The sequence below is a fragment of the Callospermophilus lateralis genome, chromosome 7, assembly GCF_048772815.1.
Source record: "Callospermophilus lateralis isolate mCalLat2 chromosome 7, mCalLat2.hap1, whole genome shotgun sequence".
NCBI classification, from domain to species: Eukaryota; Metazoa; Chordata; class Mammalia; order Rodentia; family Sciuridae; genus Callospermophilus; species Callospermophilus lateralis.
This window is the reverse complement of record NC_135311.1, coordinates 99873636-99900900: the sequence shown is the minus strand read 5'-3', so window position 1 is coordinate 99900900 and position 27265 is coordinate 99873636. Positions and strand designations below refer to the sequence as shown.

The 27265-nt window shown below is 42.2% G+C and overlaps 1 protein-coding gene across 1 annotated transcript in view; it reads left to right on the top strand.

Moving 5' to 3' along the window:
* The first annotated feature begins 835 nt into the window (after window positions 1-835).
* Window positions 836-27265, top strand: part of C8a (complement C8 alpha chain) — a 44543-nt gene continuing 18113 nt past the window's right edge. Inside the window, exons 1-7 of the mRNA XM_076862584.2 lie at window positions 836-840; window positions 1622-1715; window positions 6449-6593; window positions 7560-7707; window positions 12193-12382; window positions 14284-14484; window positions 16715-16955. Of these exons, the coding sequence (XP_076718699.2) occupies window positions 836-840; window positions 1622-1715; window positions 6449-6593; window positions 7560-7707; window positions 12193-12382; window positions 14284-14484; window positions 16715-16955 (1024 nt within the window). The remainder of the gene's footprint in view (window positions 841-1621; window positions 1716-6448; window positions 6594-7559; window positions 7708-12192; window positions 12383-14283; window positions 14485-16714; window positions 16956-27265) is intronic.

The following is a 27265-nucleotide window of genomic DNA, read 5'->3' as shown; positions in this document are numbered from 1 at the left end:
AGATTCTGCATTGTGCCTGACATAAGAAATTACCACTTGTCAAGTTTGGTATAATAACAAAGGAGAATATCCACATATCCACAAATATCCATTTGAAAAAAAAAAACTGTAAAACAGTCCTTCCTTTTCCAAATACATAACTGTGTTGGGCTGGATATTTTTCATAGACTTCAACCAAAACAACACATAGCTATAGATCCAATAAAGGAGCCTCTTTGAAGAGACTTGCAAAAATGTAAAACAATGATACTCTTCTAATTATCATATATTTTAAAAATTACTTATGATCACATACAATGGGTTTTTATTGCTTCAAATACGTTAACAACTATTTTAAAATACCTGTTTTTATTTTGAATTCTGTGAATATCCATAGATCTAGCTCACTGAAAGCTCTCTGGGGTCTTCAATAATCTGAGACCAAAATTGTGAGAACCAGGGTGAAGAGGAACATGATTTTCCTGCCACTCCGTGGCTGTCTGCCTGGGGGTTTTAGCCCAGGGGTCATCTGTGGCATGAGTAAGCAGCATGTGTTTTAGCAGCATGGGTTTTAGCCCAGGAGTCATCTGCGGCATGTGTAAGCAGCCCAGTTTGAAGCATTTTTTCCCTATACCAGGGAGATAATTGTGCTATTGATCACAGCCGGGCTGCCCAGATCCCAGGGGTGGTGGCAGTTCTGATGGTAAGGGATGACATTCCACCTTTGTCCAGCGGGCTGACCTTCAGCAGCAGCAACACTGTTTGGGAAGCGGCTCGGGCTTAGAGCCAGGCAAGCTAGGACTGCTTCCCCGGCCCTGAGTGACCTGGGCAAGGTTGTAATTTGTGAGGAGGCAGCATGGGGTAAGAGGCAATCCCAGCCTTGGAGGCAAACCAGTTTCTAGCTTGTGGATATGTCAGCCCAGGCAAGGTCCTCGCTCACTTCTGATTTGTAAAATGAGAAACCAACGTGGTGAGGAGTGGGAAGTGGGTTTTGCCATTCAAACAACCACTTCAAATTTTGCCAGTCCCCCCCCCCGGGCTATGACTTCTGGGGTTACTTAACTTTTAGGAACCTCAGATCTTATAATGAAATAGGACTAATAATATTTATCTCTCAGGACAGTCACAGAGATGAAGTGACACAGTCCATGTAATGTCCCAGCATGTAATCTTAAAAGCAAAACCTTTAGTAAACATATTATATGCATTTAAACATGCTTTCGATAACTATTAGGTAATATTACTTTTAATATAGTTTTATAGACAGGAGTGCTATAGCTCAGAGATGTTAAGTAACTTGTTCAAGTTTCATAGCCAGTAAGTGGTTAAGATTCAAACTCAGTTCTCTGCCCCCGGATCCCATGTTCTAACCACTTTCTGCTATTTTGACTCTTCAAAAAATGTTAGTCTTCCTCGGTACTCATCTTGCTAAAGTGATAATGATTTGACCCACCTGTGATGGATATGGTACTAAAGGGTCAATTTATACAAATCTTCCAGTACCACGTCTGCATTATAGTGGCAGCACAATAAATGTTCATTTCCTATGAATCATGTTTTACTGGTAGGAAAATGGGCATGCATTTTTCCTTTGCTTAAACTTTGCATCTTGGCATTGATACAGCGTCCTTCCTCTCTCTAGGAGAGCAAGTCATGCTGTGACCCCCAAAGCGGTTGCCTGTCAGCTGAGCAACTGGTCTGAGTGGACAGATTGCTTTCAATGCCAGGACAAAAAGGTAAGCCATCTATAACCATTCCGGGCCATTTCCTAGTTCATCTGTGCATTTGAAACTCAAATGGAGATAAGCAGTTGGGGATATGAGTCTGGTGTTCTGGGAAGAAACTGGTCTTTGAAAGGAACAGGTATTTGGAAGCCTCAGGCACCTGGATGGTGAAACTTGTTCCTGACTCTCCTGATTTTGTTTGTAAGGCATTACTGGGTGAGGCTGCAAAAGATGTATATATTATAACTTGTAGGTGAACAAATGTCCACTTGAAGCTGGGCACATTTATCTCCCATTGTCTCTGGGTCCTGGCCAATGTATTGCCCTCGAATGAAGTTTAGCTGGAGGGACTGATGATGGGTTAATAAAATAAATTGCAACCTGCCCATGTGTAGCTGAGTAATAAGGGCAAGGCTACCCATGGGACCAGAGATAAACAGGGAATATCTTAGAGGGCATTCTTGAGGACAATAGGCCCAAGGAACAGAAGTATGCCTATCTTGCCTGCCTAAATGATTTTGATTGATCCAATCAAACCCAGTGGTATACGAAGGGAAGGGAGGCATTGAGTACCCTCTGTTCTGGCAGGAGGAGTATTAAAATTCTCACTTTGGGGTTGAGTGCAGTGGTGTATGCTTGTACTTGGGAGGCTGAGGCAGGAAGATCACAAATTTGAGGTCAGCTTCAGCAACTTAGCAGGACTCTGTCTGAAAATAAAACATAAAAGAGCCAAAGGATCCTAGACCTCCCCTGTTTGAAGGATGTGGTCCCCCCCAATTTTCACTCTGCCCTGACCTCTTGTGTTATTTTCTCAAGCCTGCTATAACCAATTGCCACAGACTTGCTGATTTAACAGAAATCAATTCCATCCTGGTTCTGGAGGCCAGGAGTCTGGAATCCGGGCCTCAGCAGAGTTGTGCTACCTTTCAAAGCTCTGGAGACAATTGGGTCTCTTTCTCCACCAGCTTCTGGGGGCCATCAACATCCTTCATCTCTGAATGGAGACTCCACTCTCTGCCTCCCTGGTCTCAATGTTGCCTCCTCCCTCTACCTTCCTCTTGTACAGACACTTTGATGATGTTTAGGGCTACCTGGATAACGCAAGGGAACCACATTTCCAAACCGTAAGATATCCTGCAAAGGCTTTTTCCAAACAAAACAACATTTAATGTGCTAGAAATAAGGACCTGGGGTCTTTATGGGGGCCATTACTGCACCTATTATGGATCCTACGCTGCAGTTTTTCTCATGTGTCTCAGTTTAGATAGCAGACAGCATAAATGAATCACTTATAGTTTCAGTTCGAATTGAATTACTTCCTGAGTGACTCAAAGAGACATGTGTGTCTTTAAAGTAATCCTTGAGATAATTAAATTATGTTAATTATTGAAGTAAAAGACCACCTTAGTTTATTTTTATTAATGTTTCTTCCTCTCAAAATCACCCAAACGAAGATGTGCATTTCTGAAAAGAAACAGTATCTATTACCTTGTAAAGAAAATTATGTCTTAATGACACCAACCACAGGCAATAGCACACAGCAGTCCCTGAGGGGGTATTGGCACCAACCTTCCTGTAGCACCACATCTTCATTAGTTAAGAGCAACCTTAAAACCAGAGAACAGATGGAAATGAACCTGAAGGCTTACAGCCTCTTTCCAAGTGTGGGAACTACTGAAAGGATGACAAGGGCATTAATATTTGTCATTTATTCAATACTTTGTATGGACGAGACACTGGACTAATATTTTGAGTAAATAAATTGTCTAGTTTGATACTCACAGCCAACCGGAGATGATAGACACCATCATCCGCTTTGTATAGATCATCCATGAAGAAAGTGGCAGAGCCTAGATTTAGACCTTGGTCAGTCTGACTTCAGAAACCCTGAGAGGTTGACCACACCACTCTACTGACTCCCAGACTATACTGGAAAGTCATAAGTGACATTAGCAGTCATCTAATCCAGTTCCCTCTGGAGTGGCCCAACAGCTAGTTCCAGAATGATGATGGTGTTGAAAGCTGTTATTACTGAGTATATACCAGGAACTAGGGAAAGTACTGTTTTTTTTTTTTTAACCTGTATTATCACTGACCTTGACAATACTCTCAGATGTGTCTCATTTTACAAATGAGAAAAATGAGGGTCAGAGACATTATGTAGTGGATCTGGTAGTGCCTGTAGAATCAGTGGCAGAACTAACTGGAACTTGAACCTAGCTTAAAATGGAATTTGTAATAACAATTAAACTCATGAAGCTGAGAAGATTAAATGAGATCACGGATGTCAAGTGCTTGGCCAATAGTAAGTGCTCAATCAATGGTAGATTGCTTCACCACTGTCGTCATGGTGGCTACTACATTGGTTAGAAATCTGATGTACTTTTTAAAGAGATAGAAAGAGGTGGCTCTGTGTTTGTGTGTGGATCAGTCCATTATTTGCACATTGATGGGCAAGAAAATGAGTAGAAAATGGAAACATCCTGATCGTCTGAACTGATCATTAATTATAACCTCTTTTTACTATTATTAACCTAAAGGCAGAAAAGGCAGTGGACAGATTTGATCTCCACCTTTCCCTACTTCCACTGCCCCTTTGCCAACGAACAGTGAAATAGACTGGGTTGGGCATGCTATGGTTTAGTTGTGGTTTGAGAGTCTCCCAAGGCTTCATGTGTTGTATTGTGAAATACTAAGAGGGTGGAAACTTAATCCACCTGTGGTATTGAGAGGTGGGGCCCTTCGGAGGTGATTAGATTAGATAAGGTCATTTGACTGGAGCCCCCATGATTGAATTCTGGTGGCATTTAAGAAGAAGAAACCAGACAGATGGACACACACACACACACACACACACACACTCACACACTCCCTGACTCTCACCATGTGATGTTCTGCACCACCTGGGACTCTACCGAGACAAAGGCCAGATGTGGCCCTGGACCTTATATCTCTAGAACCATGAACCGGATTAAACTCCCTTTTTTCATAACACAATGTCACACACAATGTCACACAGACTCAGTAAGTTATCCGCAACAGAAAATGGACTAAATCAGGCAAGAAGAGAGGTGAGCTGTACTCTCCACAACTCATCCACTAGAATCATCTAGAAAAGACTTCATGGATAATGATAGCAAGGTGGAAACTGCCTCTGTTTGCTGAGCACCAGTGATAAACCAGGCAGAGGGCTGGGTGCTTCCTCACACTGTGTCCCTGAGGTCTCACAGTCCCTAAGGTGAGACGCCACAACTCTCATCTTACATACTAGAAAGCGGGAGCTCAGGAAAAAAAAGTGACTTGCTCGTGGTCAGCTGGTAGGCAGATGTGGGATCTGAACCCAAGTCCATCCAATTCTGATGCCCGGGCTCTTTCAGCTGTAGGACACATGTGAAAGAATCATGAGTTATTGTCATCAGGGAGGTCATGGAAGTCGATCACCTCATCTTGCAGGTTTGGAAACTGAGGCACAAAGTACCAGGCACTGATTCTTTAAACCAAAAGAAATAGAGTCAAGAATCATAGTTCAGATCATCACTTTCTTAATTACATATCAGCAGCCTTGATGGATGGGCCTATGGGCTGAGCCAAGGTCAGAGGCAGAGAAAACAGAGGGCTGTAATTCCCTTATCTGACATGGTAGATACTCTCCATTCAGCATATTTTGTATTATTTTACATTTTATCTTCTCAACTAGACTCTAAGCTTCGGGAAGCATGTTTCTCTGAATATCCTAAGGTTCAGCTTTCTTCTTCTATACCCACTACTTGTCCCCAAGCATAAAAAGCATCACAAAACCCTAGAGCCCCCAAATGGGGGGCATTTTAATTCTTCCCATCCTCCCATCAACAAGTATTTGGACCTCTGCATTCCATGCTAGACTTAGGGACTCGGATGAAGTCTTCAGAGCTCTCTTGGTCTCTCTAGCTCTTGGAGGGGCTCTTTCTACTAGCCAAAGTGATCACTTGATTCCCATAATTCCCTTTAGCTCCAATAAAAAGAAGCCATTTTTTTTTTTCAAAAAAACAAAATACCTGAAGCAAGCATTGCAAACAGGCAGCTGTGTGTCTCTGATGAGACTGGCCTGGTTAATACTCATCCATCCTATGACTGAAGGGGTGAGATCATCTCCTCCTGAACCAATGAGATATATCCAGGGACAGCAGGGATCTATGAGCAGAATACTATGAAGGACAAGCAAAAATGTCTGCTAAATTTGTACCTGACCATAGGTCAAGTGCCAATCATAGGATGCCAAATAAGACATGGGCTTTCCTTCACTGCCTCCACCCACTTATGCAAATTGCTCCCAGACTGGTGGCAGAGAGAGACAAATAAGCAGATGCTGCATTGCAACCTTATATGACAGCTGCCAGGAGGGAGGGAAGCATGTGGGCTTGCAGAATATATTGCTCAGTTCAGGAAGGCCTGCTAGGAGAGGTAAGCCAGGAATCCTGAAAGAGGACTATTTATCAACTATTTGAAGAAGGGAACAGAGGTCCTTTGTAGCAAATAGGAGGACCCATGAAATATTCTTGTCCCAGTCTTGCATTCAATGCTCGGAGTACATGTCCAATATTCCAGCTGGTGATCGTGCCACCTCTGGTAGAGCACTACTGTTGATGCACTTCATCCCTCAGAAGACAGCTTTGCAGACAGTTCTGACTTATGTTGAGCTGAGCCTGCCTGCACAAATCTTGGTTGATTGATTGACAACAATGTGTTTGGTTCAAAATTTGATTTAGTACCGATATCGGAGCCTCTTGCAGCCCAACAAGTTTGGGGGAACCATATGCAGTGGTGATGTCTGGGATCAAGCCAGCTGTTACAATCCCACACCTTGTCTAAGACAAGCACAGTGTGGACAGGATTTCCAGTGCACGGAGACAGGTGAGTAGCACTGGGGTGGGGGATAACAGCTGTGCCTGTCACATAAAATATGCAAAATGCTTACCCAGGGAACTTGTTAAAATACAGGCTCCTAGCCCCTTCCCTAAAGGTTGTCATTTTGCTGATTTGGAATGGGGCCCAGGAATCTGCATTTTAGTCAAGCCAGCAGCCCAAGTAATTTTGATTCAAGTTTGTAGGAACACTAGTTGATTTCTTCAGAAAAGGTTCACTTCATTCATTCATCCACTCATTGAACAAGTATTTACAGGGCACATACTTTGTGCCATATTTTTTGAAATACCTGCTATTAATATAGACATGAGAAAAATAATGTACTTGAGTTTGAGGTGCTCCTATTCTGTTGGGGAGGGAGACCTCCAAGGAATCAATTGCCACTGTAATGGGTATATGCACACAGTCATCTGGGACTCCCTAGCAGACAGTGTCCAAATCTGCTTTGGGGAATCAGGGAAGGCTTCAAAATGGTTTTGAGCTGAGACTTGGAAAATGAAATATAAGCTTTTAGGAGAAAGAAAATGCAAAGACACAGGGATTTAGGAAACCTTGGTTGTTTTAGAACATTTGCACGTCAGAGCTTTGGAAAGTGAGACAGGTGATGGTCACTGAGGCACAAATAGTAACCAGAAGCCAGACTGTCGTGTTTGGAAGGGGAGGATTGGATCGCCACTGCAGATACAGAGCAAGGGGATGATACAGCCAGACTGGCATTTTAGAGAGATTCCCCGGGGTGGGGGGTTGCAATGTGAAGGCTTAGTTGGAGAGGGAGGCACAGGCAGGCCAGAGCTGGAGGGCTGCAGGTGGGAGCTAGAAATGGGGGGAGAAGGGCAGAGGGGTACAGACAGAGGCTGGAGCAGATGGGAGGGCTACTTCAGAGATGGAAATGGCTTGATGAATTCGAATGCGGGTCATAGGGAGGGGCTCTCAGGAGCATCTTCCCTCTCTCAGGTCGCTGCCTGAAACGCCACCTCATCTGTAATGGAGACAGGGACTGCCTTGATGGCTCTGATGAGGACAACTGTGAAGATGTCAGGGCCACAGAAAATGACTGCAGCCAGTATGATCCGATTCCAGGATCAGAGAGGGCAGCCCTGGGGTGAGTGCCTGCCTCCTGGCTGTTCAGGAGCAGGGAATGATTTCTCTCCCGTCATGAGCGTTAGTTTGGGGGGTTCCTCTGGAGTGCAGCCTGTGAGTGGTTCTCACTGTTCTCTGAGGCGGCCTGTCTCTGTACGTGACTATGCTGTTCCTTTGATTCTCCCAGAGGACCCTCCTTTCCTTCCACTCTCCCACTCTGCTCTCCCTCACCCTCCAACACCAATTCCACTTCCAAGGCCCACTCAGGAAGCGACACCTTACGAAGCCTTCCCTAATGCGAGTGTTCTTTCCAAGAGCCCTGGTTCACAATCTGCTTTACACTGCAGTTGCTTGTGTAAACAGCTAATAGTGTGATATGATGCAAAGAAAATGGGTGAGACACAGAGGGGCTTGGACCCTCCCCTTTGACTTTGCTGGCTTCAACTCCCAGGTGACAGGACTTTATCTGTTGAGATTAAATCATCCTTGATTCTAATTTCTCTCCATGCACCTTATGTTCAGGCTCAGTTTCTTGAACATATCCTACTCCCTTTGAACCTTAATTTGGTTTCTTTTTTTTTTTTTTTTCCTGAAATATCCTTCTCCCTATTCTCAACCTGGCCAATTCCTTACCTGGTGTCATGGACTAACTTATGCTCCACCTCCGCAATCCTGTGTGGAAACTACAGCCTCCCAAGGGACTATATTTGGAGCAGGGGTTTTAGGGAGGTGGTTAAGGTTATATGAGGCCATCAGGTGGGCCTCTGACCCAAGAAGACTGGTGTGCATATGCAAAACCAGAACCAAGAAGTGTGTGAGGACAGAGAAAGCAGTTGTCCCTAAGTTAGGAAGTGGCCTTCAGTAGAAGTCAAACAGGACACCTTGGTTCTGTACTTTCAGTCTCCAGAATTATGGGAAACTAAATTTCTGTTTTTTAAGCCACCCATCTGTGCTACTTTGTTAAGACAGACCAGTGGTACCAGTAAGCTTCACAGTGTGCCTACTTGCCTAAGGTGGCTAAGTCTCTTCCGATTGCTCCAAAGCCTCCTGTATATCCTGCTGTCCCACCATATACCCAGAAGGGCTAGGGAGGTCTGTTGGGGTGTCTGTCTGCCCAGGCTGAGTGCTCTTTGTCATCTCTGCTTCCCCTGGTCCCAACTCAGGGCCTTCCTCATGGTGACATTTTGTATTGTCAGCACCTTGCCACTCTGTCTTTGCTCTGGGTCTTGTCCCCTAACTTGAATCTAAGCTCTGAGGGCAGAGGCTGCATGTGACTCATCTTTCACCTCCTCAACCCTGTGTCAGAGCCTGTCTTCTAGAAGACCCTCACTGAGTACTGGCTGCATTGAAACATGTCACTATGACCAGCCAGTTCCTTAGAGATAAGGAAATGGGAGGAGATGTAGTGATTGTCACAAGTGACCCAGCCATGTTGCAGTCCGTCTAAGGAGCGGTTTGAGTTCTGTGACAGGCAGCTGTCGCTTATCAGGGATTCCTTGCTGTAAGATATCAACTCACCTACTAGATGGTACTGAAGCCTGCAAGGGCTTATAACACATAAATATGAAGAGATGAGCAAATTCTGTCTTCTTTCAGATCAGTTACATTAGTTTCCTAGGGTGCCATACAAAATACCTCGGGCTGGGTGGCTTAAACAACAGAAATGGATTTTCTTATAGTTCTGGAGGCCAGAAGTCCTGAGATCAAGATGTCAGCAGGGTTGATTTCTCCCAAGGCCTCTCTCCTGGGCTCATTGATGGCCACCCCTCCCTTGTCTTCACCCAGTCTTATGCTCTGGGTCCTGATTTCATCTTCTTAAAAGGAAACCACCTACACTGACTTCATTTTAACTTAATTATTTCTTTAAAGGCTCTGAACAGAGTTGAACATGAAATATCAAGGCACTGTACTGAAAAATGTCCTCCAGTCCTTTTTTTTGGTAGTGGAGATTGAATCCAGGCTTGGTCTACCAGTGAGCTACATCTCCAGTTTTTCTCTCAGTCTCACTAAGTTGCTTAGGGTCTCGCTAAATTGCTGAGGCTGGTCTTGAACTTGCGATCCTTTTGCCTCAGCCTCTTGAGTAGCTGGAATTACAGGCACGTCCCACCAAGCCAGCCTCATTCCCTCCTTATTGGCAAAAAGATCACTGACTATGACTCTTTTCTCCTGTGATAACAGGTAGGAACATTTCAAACACCTTTCCTAAATTCTTCTGCGCATCTCAAGATCTCAGCGACTTTCCTGGAATTTAAGCATTCCTAGTTTCAGATTTTTAATTTACTGTTTAAATAAGCTTGAAGTAAAAACCTAGAGTCTTTATGCACCCTCCCCCTCACACCTGCACCTCACCCAATCACCCCCTGTCCCTTCCCAGCCTAGTGCTGAACTCTATTTAGTTTGGTGCAGGTTCTTCCAGAATAGATTTAAAAAAAAATGCATTGGCACCATACACTGTTTGGAAAACAGATCTATAGATCTATATGTGTTGTTCATTAAAGATGTAGGTAAACTTTACATAAATGTGATCACACTTTACATATTGTTATAACTTGCTGTGTTTCATCTAATAATACAGTTTGAAGGTCCCTCACCCATTATTTTCTCTCTCTCTTTGCTAAGCAACATAGTGCTTTAAAACAGGAGTCATCAAACTATGGCCTGAAGAGAAAAATTCAGTCTGCTGTTTTATAAATAAAGTTTTATTAGAACACAGCTTTCACTCTGCCATGGCAGAGTAAGGCAGCTGCAACACACACCTATGTCCTGCAAAGTCTAACATATTTACTGTCTGGCCCTTTATAAATATACTTGCTACCTCTCCTTCTAGAACTACCAATTTTTTTGAATACTTACTATTGAAAGAGATTCTTTTCCACTTATCCTCTCATAAACAATGCCTCAGTGAATATCCTTATACACATGCTTCTGTACATGTGTGATTATTTCTGCAGGGTAGGTTTCTGAAGGGTAGAATTTCTCTGACTATGCCTTTTCATTTTCACTGGGGCTTTTGCAACCAGCTTTTCCAAAGATATGTGGGTTTTCCTAATGCTTAGCCATTACAGTATAATCCTAGGGGTCACTGTTGCTGTGAATTTTTGTTTGGTTTGTTCAGAGGCTATATTTATAAGCTACAGGCAGAAATATGTTCAATCAGTAGTGAGATAGAAATTGCAAGGTGGAATAAAGGTAAGGAACTCAGATTTACAGTCAAAAACATCTTAGGAAAAAAAAATCCAGCTGTGACTATAGGCAAGTTTCTTAATTTCTTTGAGCTTCAATTTTTGCATTTGCAAAATTGTCATGAGGTTGAAAGTTAATGTATGCTAAATGTCTAGTTTAGTAGGTATTCAATTCATCATAGCCATTATTACATCACTTCCACTAATAGAAGAAAGAGATAGGGAAAGGAAGAGAAAAAGGAAGTTAACATACATTGAATTTCTACCATATGTCAGGTGCTCTGTAATTATTCACTTATTCTTTGAGGTAGGTTTTATTCACAGTTTATCCCTCGCTCCCTTCTGCCTTTGTTCCTTATTGAAGATGGCATAAGCAATCATGATGAATGCAGAGGTAATTAATGCCATCGGAACAGAGAGGAGTTAACTGTGTCCAGAGCTTGCAAAAAGGTCATTTAGAGGAGGTGACATTGGGGTTGGATCTTCAAGGCTAAATAGGAGTTTGGGAGATGAAGACAGTAAAAATGTTATTGTCTGTAACCTGAGGGGCATTGATTGTCTGGTCTTAGAACTCTTACCCAATTCAAAAAGAATTTTTTTGTGTTAACAAAGTCACAATCGCAAGAAGTGGCAGAGCTGGGAATTACACAGGAGACTCCCTGGCTTTCACACTGTGCACCATCGGATATCACATGCTGCTTCAGAGACAATTACCTAAGGACTAGAGTCTCAGCCTTAGCACTATGCATTACATCCAATATTCCAAACCAATTTTTTTTTTCAGCAGCAGGGCCTGTTTTTGAATAATGCTTATAATAAAAATAGCAATACTTATTCAGCACTTAATATATGCTAAGCACGCCTATGAGTGCCTTGCATGTTTTAACTCATATTTAACTCTGTAAGGATATTACTAATTGCTTTTTACAAATGATTAATCTAAGGAACAGAGGGATTAAATGATTTGCCTGTGGTCACACAGCTAGATGTACTATGTATTCTTAATAACTGTGTGCATTTCTAACTTACAATTTAGGGGTGCCTCCTTTATAAAGGAGCTGGTTCAGATGCTGAACAGAGTTGTCTGGATGCTTTGGTTAAAGGGAACCTGGGAGCCCAGGCCCAGGCCCAGCCCACTCAGCCTCCCAGTGATACCTAGCCTTCCTGTATACCCTTAAAGTACTTGGAGGAACCCTAGATCTCCACAGAACACAGTTGAGAAACAAGGTACTCAATTTATAGCTGCAACAGGTTCCAGAGGGTGATATGTTTTATTAGCTTTGCCTTCCAAAATTCTTTTCCCAGAAGTTGTCTTTTCAATGCAGGTACAATATCCTGACTCAGAAAGAAGCTCAGAGTGTGTATGACGCCAGGTATTATGGTGGCCAGTGTGAGCTGGTATACAATGGGGAATGGAGAAAGCTGCAGTATGACCCCACCTGTGAGCGTCTCTATTATGGAGATGATGAGAAGTACTTTCGGAAACCGTACAACTTCCTGAAGTACCACTTTGAAGTAAGTCTGAACAGAGACCCTGTAGGGTAGGGCAGGGATAAAGAGCTTGTTGGTGGAATTGTCTTGGTCTGGAAGCTTTTGTTTTCCGTAGAGTTTGTTGGTGGCTGAAGATTACCTCGAACACATGCTCAGTATGGAGGGTGCTGAGAGGCAAGGACAGGGCCCAGGAGAGGCCATAAATGTGGCCACCCATCCATCCAGTCTTGGCTCAACTTCAAAGTTGACAAGCGAGATGTAGGCCCTCTTCTCTGGGCTGCCAGTCAGAAGATCTAGTTCCAAGTTAATGGCTGTGTTTGAGTATAGGTCCCTAAGACCTTGAGCAATAAACCCATTACTCCTCCCTGGGCCCACTTTCCTCATCTGTAAAGCAGATGGTGGACATAGATGGACAGGGTCCTGAGCCTTATACTTCTGCTTTGCCAAGAGTAACTTACATTAATTATTTTCATGTTTTTTTTTTTTTTTGTATGTGATTTTGTTTGAAAAAAGAGCTCTTCTGTTCAAAAGTGTTTGCAACATGTCAGTGATCCCTAAGACTATCCAACTCTAAAATCCTATGGTCTCTTGGTCTCTCAGAATACAACAAAACTCATGACCAGCTCTGGAGCCTGCTCATGGTCATTCACTTTCTTACCCCTTATCTTTGGGTGAGAAGCCCATACAACAAAACTTGCTGAATGCTTACAAGTGTCAAATCCCCTATTTTCACATAAATAACATAGTGGGATAGATATTATCATAGTTCCATTTTAGGTATAAAGAGAAAGATGTGAAGGAATGAAGTGTCCTGCACACAGCTGTGCTGTAGTAGGTGGCAGAGACCAGGTCTGTCTATGGAAGCTCTAACAAGGGCTACTCATCATTGAGAAGATGGATATATACACATCATATGTATGTACTCACATTCATTATATCCATAGAGACAGATGGCAGGATATCAGGGTTCTGAGCAATTATCTAGGCACATCCTCCCCAACCCCAAGTTTCTCAAGAGAAAAGTATTGACAGAGTTCTTACCAGGTTTGTGGGGGTCTGTTTTGAAGACTTCTGCTTCCCCAAGCCCATGCCCATCTTTACCCTTTACCAGGCCTATGGTTGAACTAAGATGGAAGACATAGACAATGCCAGTTTCCAATCTGGAGGAAGACCTAGGATCTGTGGGTTAGGCAAGATGGACAAGGCCTTGCTGTAGTCACAAAGGATTCTCAAGTCCCAGTGGCTGGAAACTATAATGCCTTGGTGATACTTTCTGTCCATCCTCAGGTGGAGAGGAGACTCTGAGCATGGTAGATACCCAGGCATTCTCACCCATGGAGGCTCCACTTCAACAAATGCTCTCAGTTTTGCAGAACAAACTATACTCTGAAGGCTTCTATGGCTGAAGCAAGGTGTGAGACCTTGCCTCAGTTCAAGTCATCAGAGCAGTGCAACCTGATCGTGTGCTTATAACAAAATTGGGGGCAGCACTATAGTTCACCACTACCTACAAATATTATAATCAGCATGGCTTTCTTTGCCACTCTCCTCCAAGGACCATGCCCAAGATGGCTTTCTGTTTCACCATTGCAGAGCCCTCCTCCAGGAGGGATGCGCCATCCACAATGAAAGCCATGCTTAAAACACAATAGCATTTTATCAGAACCGTCTTGTGTATGTGTGTGTGTGTGTATATGTATGTGCATACGCACAGTATCTAAATAAATATTTCACTAAACACTAACATGGTTGTGTTTTCCATATTTTAGTGAGTATCCATGATGCCTGGGTTAGCCTTTTAAAGAGTTATTTACAATAATCTGAAACTTTCAATATTTGACAAAGCAAAGAATGAAATATTAAGTATGAATTGAAAGATAGCTAAGATCGCTTTGTGTGCAAAAAGCTAATTTTTTTTCTTTCAGGCCCTGGCAGATACTGGGATCGCCTCAGAGTTGTACGATGATGCCAATGACCTTTTTTCTAAAGTGAAAAATGACAGGTCTACGTCAAATGGATTCAGCTTTGGCATCGGTGTGCCGGACACCCCTATAACAGTGGGTGTGGGTTTATCCGACTCAGAAGACTCTTCAGTCTTGAATAAGTTAAGCAAGTATAATGAGAAGGTATTAAAGCATAATGCCTGTGTCTCACAGTATTCCATAATCTACACTGAACACGTATTACCTTAATTGCATTAAAAAGTACAGTAGTAATTGAACCTTAATTTGCTTGTGTAATTGGAAATGTCTGATCAGTGGTAATCATGTTTGTTTTTCTTATTACGCTTTTGCACACAGAATCATCACAAAGGGAATAAAATTGAACGATAGGACTAGAGCTCTTATCACTTCACCCCCATCCTTTTTCATGGTTACCTGAAGCACGCAGGGAAATGCATAGAATGGTAATGTGATAAAGAGAAACAGCAAGAACTTCTAAATTTGACTTGGAAAATCACTTTATCCAAATAGATAAGAGAGCTGGCATGCTCAATAAATCTTTCACTTATCCATCAAACATTCACCACTAAGGACCTATATTATCTGGAGGGGTCAAGCCTTTAGGAAAGGACATCCAACTAAGCTGAAATTCAAAGACTAGTACAAGTTGTCCAAAGGGAGGTACAAGTTGAAGAAGGACATTCAGATTAGTCAGCTTTCAATGAAATAACTGAGATATAATTAATTTATAAAAGGAAAGGTTTATTTAGCTCACATTCTGGAGGTCCTGGTCCAAGATGGGGTGGACTCAGAGCTTTGAGACTCTGGTGGGGGTGCTGGATAGTAATGGTGGTTGGCACATAGTGAAGCAAACTGCTCACATCATGAACTAGGAAGTGAAAAGGGAAAGAGGAAGGGGTTAGAGTCCCATGATCCCCTTCAAGGTCACATCCCTCAATGAACTAAGGACTTCTCACTAGATTCCACCTCCTACAGGTTGCATAACTCCCCAAAACTGCCACCCTAGGACCAATCCTTAACACATGGATCTTTGGGGACACTTAATAGCCACATCAGATCCATGTTTTAGGCCAGGGAATCAGCATACGCAAAGGCTCAGAGGTAGAGAAAGCCTCACGAGAACTTGCGATTCAAAGTGCTTCATCTAGCTGAAGCACAGGATGGGAAGGGATGTAGGGAGAGATGAGGATGGAGAGAGAATCAGGAGCCAGGGAACTATTTATTGAATTGATTAGAAGTTCACAATAAGCCTCAATAGCACTGATACCAGGACTGTGGATCTAGTTGGGATTCAAAAACTTATCTTGGATGATGAAAATACACTTGTAACAATTAACTTACTCAACAAACATAAACTGAGATATGGAGCCTTGCATAAATTAGCTATTGATCCAAAGGGTAAAGGGTACTCTGAGGTCTGGCTATATAGTGTGTTAATATGGACTTTCTAAAAGCTAGTAGCCTTTTCAAATGTTCACTGTTGCTCTGAATCAAGGTTTGTAGTACCTGGAAGTGATGTCCATACATGATCTTTTTCCTTGAAAACCAACCCACATCCTTCTGGTGCTATTTCTTATTAATTATACGAGGCTCCTGCTTTTCTTTTTTTTTTTTTTTTGTTTAAGATGGATTGCACTTCATTCTTTTTTTTTTTATTTTTTTTTATTGTTAGTTGTTCAAAACATTACATAGTTCTTGATATATCATATTTCACACTTTGATTCAAGTGGGTTATGAACTCCCATTTCTACCCCGTATACAAATTGCAGAATCACATCAGTTACACTTCCATTGATTTATATATTGCCATACTAGGGTCTGTTGTATTCTGCTTTTCTTTATTACTTAGTAGAACAAGATTACATTAGACTGTACGCTCCCTGATGGCAGGGGTTGACCTCATTCAGATTACACCCTCTGCATGGAAGGTAATGCATTCAACTATAGGCACAATAGGTATTTGTTGGATACATTAAAGGATATTTCACCACATTAGCAAAACCATTCTAAGCACAATTGTCAATGGATACGTGGAATTTTCATATGAGACCCCACAGTGTAGTGCTTTGCTTAGAACTGGGGGAGGTATAGATGTGACAATGGACTGAAGTCAAGATGGAGAGGGGCGGCACAGTGGAGAGGCTGTGTAGGGACTAACCCAGGTGGGAGCTGATGAGAACTTGACCTGGGCAGGGGCAGAGGAATAAGAGATGAGGACTTGGAAGAAAAAGTCTGGCACACCCTGCTGTCCAATACATGCTTGTAAAATCTAATAGTAATTATATGTATTTATGTTCACATATTTTCCTTGGTTACTAAATACTAGCCTTTTGCATTATCTCATGGTAAATGCTCTCTGTTTGTTTGCCTCTTGAATGGTGGCTGCTGGCAGAAATACAGCTTCATGAGAATCTTCACGAAGGTGCAGACTGCCCATTTTAAGATGAGGAGACAGAATATCATGCTGGATGAAGGAATGCTGCAGTCGTTAATGGAGCTTCCAGAGCAGTACAATTATGGCATGTATGCCAAGTTCATCAACGACTATGGCACCCACTACATCACGTCTGGATCCATGGGTGGCACTTATGAATATATCCTGGTGCTCAACAAAGAAAAAATGGAATTGCTTGGTAAGTAAAGCAGAAACTGCGTACATACCGTGGCCAGTGCTTATGCCTGGATGATCTCATTTAGTGTTCTTGATAAATCTATCAGGTAACATAAGTCTTGTTATTTCCAGGGAAGTGAGATCCAGAAAGGTAGAATGACTAAACAGGATTTGAACTCATTCATCTAGACCTCCTATATAATGTGCTTCCTTTTACCTCCAAGTTACCTCTTTAAAAAAAAATTGGAGATTTTTAAATTTACACTGTGAAAACTCCCTTCATATATGGATTTGTAAAACCAGTCACTCAGATCCCCTGTGGATCTCTACAGACCTCCAGCTCTTTCTCATCAATCTGTCTTCTCTGTCTCCACTCCTTCAGTGGTAGACTGGGCTCTCATCTCTTACTTACGGCATAAGTTCCTGAGTGGTCCCTTGGGGCAGGCTCCTTGGTTCATTTTCAACAATCCTGCCAGACAGATCTTTCTACTCATAGATTTATATCTTGCCTAATATCCTGAATGGCAAGAATAATGTCTGAGCACCTAGTGTGACATCAACAACCTTCACCATCTCACTCAACCTACTAGAACATTGCTCCTCCAGTGTGGGTCTCCAGCTAGCCACATAGCATCACCTGGGAATTTGCTAGTTAGGTGGTTTCTCAGCCCCCATTCCAAACCTAACTAAATCAAACCAGAAACTCTTGAAGTGAGTTCAGGAATTTATTTTCACTAGATTTCCAGATGATTCTGATGCTCATTACAGCTTGAGAACCACTAACCAACTCAATGAAGGAATGAAGGTTAAGAGGTCTATCGGAATTGCAAAGCCAAGTTCAAACTGCCATAGTTTCAAGACATTTCCTTGACTGTACCAGCCCAGGCTAGTCACTCCTTTTTTTAAAAAAAAAAAAAAAAAAACATTCATATAAATTTCATACAGTTTATACTTTAAAAAACATTTTTCCAGATGTGATTTTTTTTCTTCCTCATCTAAATAGCAAGATCTGTGAAAGCAAGCCTTATGTCTGGTGCTTTTCTCTCTCTCTAGTGCTCAATACAGGGCTACAAATACAGTAAGTGTGCAAAACAAGACAGGAATTCCTGGCTGGGTTATTCACTAATTCATCCATCTACCTATCTCTCTTTCAAAAAGTAATTCAACTCATACGCACAAGGCCCTGGGTTCAATTCCCAGCACCACCAAAAAAAAAAAAGGTAATTCAAGATACTCTGTTGAACATCCAATATTCCAGTGTTTGTTCTAGGGACAAAAAGGTTGTTTCTACCCTCAGTATTCAAACTGCAGGTTGCAATCCAATAGGAGGTCTCAAAATCAATGTATGGATCACATGCAAAATTTTGAATAACAAAAGATAGAATATAAAATAACACAGTGGATTATAGGCGCTGAAGTTAAATTATTGCTTCAGGAAACTTTTTCTAGTTAAATAGAGATAAGTATGCATGCATTGTATAATAATACAAAATAAACAGCTTACTATGGATCACTGTAAAAAAGAGAAAAACTGTATTCAAGTGAGTCCTTTTAGAATCATTAAAAAATGCGAGGGATGAGAAAGAATTAATGTTTGGTGAGCACTGCCTAGGTTCCAAGTACAACTATATATATTCTCTTTTTACTTTTACAACGCTTGGAGGTAGCTGTTACCCGAGTTTTAGCCATACAAGTGGGGAGGCTCCTCAGGGAAGCTGATTTAATTACCCATGGTGGTTTGGGCTCCTCTCTTTAGGGTGGGATTACTAATTAATTGCCTTGGGTATGGAGTGGCCCCTCCTTCTTTAAAATCTGTGGGGGCAGAGATGGGCTTCCAATGTGGTTAATATTCAAAAGGAGCCCACCGACAAATTGTCCCAGGGATAATTACCTCAACTCTGTTTATAGAAAACCATATGTCGATAATAGCACAATTTGCTATTTGTGAAGAGCTGATTTTCTATAAATCTGGAAAGTTAGTGTTGCTTTTCTATAAATATGGAAATGTGCTAATCATCACCTCATCTGCTGGAGATCTCTAATAAATCAGAATGTCATTTACATATTAACCTACAAAGAACAAAAACATCTACCTTCTCTCTCTTTGACAAATTGCGCGGCCTACACCCTTTCTCTGGATTTGATGTGTGGTTAGTTTTCTCGGTCTCTCTCTCTCATCCCCTCTTTCTCATTTCCTTTCTTTTCAGTCATCTGTCTCCCATGTATCCCCCCTTTTTTCCTCTGCCTTTCCTCTCTGTGACCATTTTTTTTCTCTTTCTCTATCTTTGATCTACCTGACTTTAATTTATGTTCTATTAAGTGCTTGATCTAAGATACATCCTGGGTGGTACATTCATGTCCTCAAATGGCTGAGCTTGGTATGGAACGATTGAAATGAAGCACACTGCTCTGCTCTGGGGGAATCTTTTGTCCTTAAGTTTGTCTCAGATCCTCTCTGGGTTTGTCCCAAAGGATGCACAAGACTGTTTTTTTTTTTTTTTTTCCTAATACGTTCCTTAGATCAAAGGCTCTCCCCCAAAAGACGGCATGGGGCCATTCATCCAACAAATCAAGGGGAGTCGTGGATTTTGGGGACGTGATGTTAGACTTCAATGAGGTCCCAGAACTTTCTCATGGGCTGCAAATGACAGCTTTCTTTCTACTTTCTGCAGGGATCTGTATGGTCTGGGGCTTGAACTTCTGGATTTGAGTGTTTTTTGTTGTTTTTTGTTTCCTCCTTCATGATCTTTCGAGCTTTCATGATGTGTCTTGGTATCAGGGTGTGACAAAGACAGCCGTGCATTCTCCCTTCTGGCTTTTCTGGAATCTGGCCCAGTTGCAGAGCTGACAGTTCACCTTGGGCAGATGAAGGACTTCAGTGACACTGTTCTGTTTATTTTGTAGGCTTCCTGCCTCCTTTGCAATGCCGTTCCCTCATCCTCTGATGCTCTTCCCTGTCTTGCTTACCTGACAAACTTCAGATCACCTTTCTGAACTTCCTATGGGCATCCTCACCTCTATGAAACCTGCCCTTACCTTCTTCCTCTGCCCCTTCTCCTATGGAAGGTTCACACGTACATTCACTCATTCAACCACATTCGGTGCCAGGTGAACAAGATCACTATGGTCCCTGTTTTTTTTTTTTTTTTTTAAGCTCATCCTCCAGTGGAAGAAACTAATTTTCCTTCCTGCCTCTCATCATTGAGATCTGTCAACTTTAATTCTAAAGTGTACATGGACATCTGTCCTTCCCTCCTATTAGACCTTCTTTGGACCATCTCTCTCATCCGGATACTGCAGGAATATCATGAGCTTTTCTTTTACTTATTTTCTTGCTTTTTTGGTCATTGCCATTGCATCTGTAGCACTGCCAACACCCCAAGCTTGTTTTCACCTCAGTCTTTCTGAGGGCTGCACCTTTCTTGAAGTTGTCCTTTCCACCAAGGTGTGCTGAGCAGTATTCTTATGCAGATCTCAGCTTGGTGCCAACTATTCAGAGAGGCCTTTCTTTACCGCGTGACCATGACACACTATTCCGTGGCCCTATCTTAATTCTCATCATACCACTATTTATACACTCACTACTTTTCTCAGTTACTTATTTGTTTATTGCCAATCTCCTTAATGTGAAAATGTGCATCTCATGAGAGCAGAGATTTCATCTTTTTTGTGCTTTGATGAAAATTCATTTTCTAGCAAGGTGACTGGCACATAGTGGGGCTTCATAACTCGTGTTGAGTGAACCCATCCATCAATATATACTTGCAAATTAGGATAACAGCCATGTATAAAATGTACAGGTTGTAGAAACAGATATAACTGCCCTGGTGGGAAGAGATATTCAGCTTGGAATGGTCTGACAAAGTGTCTTTGAAGAAGTGAAATCCAAGTCGAGGTGGGAGTCCAAGGATGAAGAGGAGACACCAAAGACAAGGGGAAGGTGTCTGGGCAGAGTAGACAGCCTGTGAAAGAGGAAGGAGTGTGGGATGATGGAGAATGAAAGAGGCCATGTGTGGCTAAGGGAAGAACAGCAGGAATTGAGGGTGGAAGAAACCTAGAGTGGGTCTTGCTGGCCAAGGTAAGAAGAATGGAGCATATCTGCCGTGATGTGGGAGACCCCAGGGCAGTGCTATGGGCTAATCCATGTGTCAGCTAGTCATTCCACTGCTGGGCAGAACACAGACTAGAGGAGGTTGCAGTAGACACAGGAAGAATACTGAGAAGGTTCTTACTGATGTCCAGGTGAGAGATTCAGAATGAAGATGGGAGAACATAACAGAGCTGGGACACATTTGAAAGCAGAATTGAGAGAATTTGCACATGGGCTGGGTATGGGCTGGGAAATACAAATTGCTCTTTTCTGGAAATAATATTTCTACCACACACGCGAGGTACACACACATGCACACATACACACTGTGGTAAGAAGGCTTGCTGTCTTGTCTGGGTACACCATCCTCTGGTAGAGATGCCTGCAGGAACTGGAAATATGGGGATTCTTTTTTTTTTTTTTGTACTGGGGATTGAAACTCAGAGGCACTCAACCACTGAGCCAATCCCCAGCCCTATTTTGTATTTTATTCAGAGACAGGGTCTTACTGAGTTGCTTAGTGCCTCATTATTGCTGAGGCTGGCTTTGAACTCACGATTCTCCTGCCTCAGTCTCCTGAACCGCTGGGATTACAGGTGTGCACCACCACGCCTGGTGACATATGGGGATTCTTGAATGAAGAGAGGACTGTGGCACCCCTAGGCAGTCACAGCACAGCCTTCTCACCCCAAACCCTGCACGTTCCTCTTCTGAATATGTTCTCTACCAGAGGCATCACCGACTTTCTGGTAGATAAGTGCAAAAATATTTATGTGCCAGGCTCTACACTAAATGCCTTTACTCTAGTCTTCCATCTTAATATTTTCAATGCTCCTGGGAGAGAGGAGACGGGTCTTCATTTTTACAGGCGAAAGGTCATATCACTAGTCGATGGAAAATACTCAAGGTACTCTAAGCTAAAGTCGTCTTTTCCCCTCTCATCCCAGCTGGCCTTAGATCTCACAGCGTGGGAATAACGTCAGCCTCCTCCCTCCCTCTTCCCACCTATCTCATTAGTCACCCTTTCAGTGTCCACCACCTGTCCCTTCCTCTCCTCTCCATTCTCTCTTCTACCACTGGACAACACTGCCCTGTTTTCTGTATAGCTTCCCTCTCGCCAAGGGGCATGTAAAATGAGGAAAGCATCAATGGTGAGATGGATCTTCTATTCACGTCTTCAAGACTAAGTGGTCTATCTTGGACCTTTTTTTTTTTTTTCTTTTTTGCTCATGTAGATAGGGCTTGGCACATTTGTTTCAGCTCCAGTGCTCTTAGTCTCACCAAAATGCAACACAAATTAGAATGCTTCCTATTGATTAATTTAAGGAAATCCGACAGGATTCCTCTCCCAGGTCTGCTGTAATGAAAACCCTGCACGGAATGGAAAATTCAGCTGAGAGACTTCAAGACTCCAAAGGCTGTGATTCTATGATTTATGGCCATATGCAAGGGTTTTGCAAAGACCTTACAGAAAATGGCTTGTGTGCATGCTCTGCTGTGAAGGAAATGAAGGAAACAGTAGTGTGCTGGGGTCCCATTGTAGGCAGCAGGCAGTATGGGAGTGGAAGGGATTCTTTTCTCAGAGGTACGTTTTTCATCCAAGTTCTGCCATTTTTGAAGCTGATACCTCACATCTCTGAGTCAGTTTTCCCATCACTAATGTAGGGACAATTGTAACTACTGCAAAAGGTTATCATGAGAATTAACCAAGACAATGGTTACAAAAAGCACTGCTAAGTAAAACATGGTCCAAACCGTAGTTACTATGATGGATTACAATTTTTGATGGACTCAGTAGATATCAAAGGCAACTGACCACAGTTTGTGGAATTAAGAAACTAAACTTACCAGCCTTCAGAATCATGAGTGATGTGGTCTAAATTGACCTAAACTGTAGAGCCAGACACTTCTGGTTTTACCATTTAGTCACTGATTAATATTCTTAATCTCTATGAATTTCAGCTTCCTAAAGACCAAATAAGGATGATAACCAGGGTTTGAGAATAATTGCATGTTACATGCTAAGAATTTAATAGATATTTTCTCTTTAATGTAGGATATTAATATAGCATAGTGATTAAAAGCATGGGTACTGTCACTTACTGTGTGACACCAGGTAGATTATTTAATATTTTATATCTCAGCTTCCTCACCTGTGAGCTGGACATGTTTTCATTTACTTCATAGAGTAGTCATGAGGAATAAGTGGACTTATCCACAGAGAATATTCAGCGCACTGCCTGCACTCTAAAGCGAGCTCGATAAATTTCACTTGCTGAAGTAGTTGCTAAATCAGATTGCCTGTTTCAAGTCCTGCCCCCACCATTGATCAGCCATGTGACCCACAGGCAAATTCGTTAGCATTTCTGTGTGGCTCAGTTACCTCTTCTACTAAATGCAACAATACATGTTTCATACAGTTGTCATGAATATGAAATGAAACGATCTATGTGAACATATGGCCCAGTGCCTGACATAGAATAAAAGTTTGAAAATGTGATCTATTATTACTGTAATATGTTGGTATTTGTCTTAGTCCATTTTCTGTTGTTATAACAGAATACCTGAGGCTTGGTAACTTATAAAAAACAGATTTATTTTGACTCAAGTTTCTGAAGGCTGGTAAGTCTAAGAACATGGCATGGAATCTGCTTAGCTTCTGGTGGGGGCCTCGTGCTGCATCATAACTTGGCAGAAAAGCAGAGAGGCAGTGGGTGAATTCAGAGTTGATGAAGCACTTTATAACATCCAGTCTAGCAAGAATGAACTCATTCCTATGAGAAAGGCATGAATCCTTCTTAATGATCTGTTCACTTCTTAGAGAACTTCCTACCTCTCCCACTGTGATATTAGGAATTAAATTTTTGAGGGGTGGGAACCGGGAATTGAACTCAGGTGCACTCAACCACTGAGCCACATCTGCAGCCCTGTTTTGTATTTTATTTACAGACAGGGTCTCACTGAGTTGCTTAGCACCTCACTTTTGCTAAGGCTGGCTTTGAACTCACAATCCTCCTGCTTCAGTCTCCCAAGCCGCTGGGATTACAGGTATGCACCACCATGCCCAGCAGGAATTCAATTTTAATATGAGTTTTGGAGGGGACAAACCACATGCGATTCATGTCAGTGATATCTTCACCTATTAATATATGCTATTATTCCCAAATTTCCAAGGGTTAATTGTGGAATATTAATTGTTCTCCCACCTGTAAATTGTAAATAAAGAGAAGATCTATCTCATCGGGTTCTGAAATGGGTCAGCCCTGAAATATGTTCAAATGTTAGGGATATCATTAACAGTATGTCCTGCCCGCGGTGGCCGATACTTTTGGCTCAGCAATCACGCCTCCTCCTCCACCTGCCCATTGTTTTGATCAAGATCATTCATTTCTGTCTTCAGAGCTTCATCCAGTTTTGGAGAGACCACACCTCCCATTTATCAAGGTCACATTGAATTCTCATCACTATCTTTCAAAGTGTTAACAATGCTGCCCAAATCAGTGCCTGCTCTCCATCATCCCTGACCCTGATAGATTCCAGATAACAGTGACCCTGGAAGACCCTTCCAGCAAGAGTGTAGATATCCAACCATCATTGATCATCCCCTGCCCGGCAGAGTGCTTGGGCCAGCTGGCCACCACTAACGCACAACAGAGAAAAAGCCGCAGGGACAGAAGTGAACAGCACCTCGCTGAAGTGCACGTCAATTATAGCTCTATCTCCTTTCCCTCCCTCTCCCCTCCTTCATCATTCATTTCTTTAGCCTTTCATTCAACAAACACATATTAAGCACACTTACCATGGAGAGTACTGTCCAGATACCAACATGATAAATACATGGTTCCTCTCATTGGGGGTTCTGAGATGGTAACAGGTTTCCCTTTGTTATAATCATCTGATTATAGTCAGGCATACTTGGCTTTGCAGACAGTCAAATTGGTTACCACCCCAGGTGAACTAACAATCGTTTTCTCATTCGCTGTACTTAGAATCAACTGAAGTATTTGGTTTTAATAAAATGTATTTACATATAATAATTGCTAATATTTGTAAAGCAAATACACATTCACATCTGGCATTCAAATGGAACTTCATAATAGTTTTGTGAAGAATGGTATTGTTATTTGCCCCAATTTTGTAGAGAGAAGGCAGAGAACCAAAGAGCTGAAGAATCCAGGTGCTATCATGCATGCCCGTAATCCTAGCTACTGGGAGCCCGAGGCATAAGGATTGCAAGTTTGAGGCCATCCTCAGTAACTTAGTGAGACCTGGTCTTAAATAAAAAATAAAAAAGGGTCCCTCAGGAGGTAGCTCAATGGTGGAGCTCCCAGGTTCAATGCCAGTACTAAAACAAAAACAAATAATAAAACAACAATAACAGTGACATGGTGGCGCACACATGTCATCCCACCTGCTTGGGAGGCTGAGGCAGAAGGATCACGAGTTCAAAGCCAGCCCTAGCAAAAATGAGGCACCAAGCAACTCAGTGAGACCCTGTCTCTAAATAAAATACAAAATAGGGCTAGGGATGTGGCTCAGTGATCATGTGCCCCTAAGTTTAATTCCCGGTACCCCAAAACAAAACCAACCAAACAAAAAAACCCAAAGAGTTTCTTTTTTAATTTTTTTTTTTTTTGTAGTTGTTGATGGACCTTACTTATTTATTTATAAGTGGTGTTGAGAATTGAACCCAGTGCCACACACACACTAGGCAACACTCTACCACTGAGCCACAACCTTAGCCCCTCAAAGAGTTTTTAACAGGTCAATGTAAACACTCAATATTGAACCAAGGTCTTCTGGTTAAGGTTTTATGTATCCTCCACGTGTTACTTCCTTTGCCCTACATTTTGTCATTCATTCTGGTGCTAGCGAGCAGAGGCTGAGACTCTAGCAGGGGTGGAAAGACCACCAATAGTTATTGAGCATGTACCAGGTAGACATGGTTTAGCATTTTGAAAGCACTATCTCACTTAATCAGGAGACACCTGTGTAAAGGATACTATAATCTCCAACTTATAAGGGAATAACTTAGGTTCAGCAATGATAAATAACTTGACCAAGGTCACACAGCTATACACCAGTGCATCAGGAGTCAACTCAGACACGGGTTATCTTAACCAACATGCTGCAATGCCTCAGGGATGTCTTAGCCTAGGGTTTTTCAAACTGCAGGCCATAGACCAGCAGTAGGTCAAAGAAATTCACTAGGTCACGGCCAACATTTAATAATATTTGATAAAACATAATACATAATACAATATGATGGAACATGTCAGACGGCATGACTCAAAGTATAGCTAAGTATGCAGATTTCTTTTTGATGAATCTGTGTGGTTTTGGATCATGATGTAAAATGTATTTCTTGCTGGGCACAGTGGTGCATGCCTGTAATCCCAGTGGCTCAGGGGGGCTGAGGCAGGAGCATCACAAGTTCAAAGCCAGCTCCAATGACTTAGTGAGGCTCTAAGCAACTGAACAAGACCCCATCTTAAAATAAATATAAAAAAGGATGGGGATGTGGCTCAGTGGTTAAGTGCCTCAGGGTTTAATTCCTGATACCAAAAAAAAAAAAAAAAATAAGCATTTCTTATTTTTGGGGTTGGTAAGAAGATACTGAAAACACTGTGTTCACTCAGTGTGCTGTAGGGGCTGTACTGCAGGTGTGTACTTAATCATCTTAAATAAAGGAAAAGTCACCAGTGGCAATAAGAGAGGCCTTGGGAAGTGTATGAGTTTGTGTTCTGAAGAGAAACAGAATGAGAAGTTTATTTCTAGCCCTATCTATCCTCATGTAAATGAATGAATGAATGAATAAATGTGTATTATTAAAGGGGTTTATAGAAGGAATTTGCTTACACAATTATGGAATCTGACAAATCCCAAGATCTTTAGTCAGGAAGCTAGACACCCAGGAGAGTAAATGCTGAGTATCATGATTTCTGAGAACACAGGGATGAAACACAGATCCCTGCCCTTGAGAAATGTCCAGTTAGTTAAGAACATACAAAGCCTGAATAGAAACAGGTACAGTAGAAGTGCTATGGGGGCGCTCCAGAAAGCACTCTAAGTCCGAATTTCAAATCATAAGAGAACTTTATTCTCCTGGCCAGGAACTGTCACCTACCACCGAGACTCAAGCTCTGTGGGAAGACAGCAGATTCCTGGTCTATCCAAGGAGAATATAAGCACAAAAACCACAACTCAGTGACTTGCTTATCGTCATGTAAGCTAGCCAATCA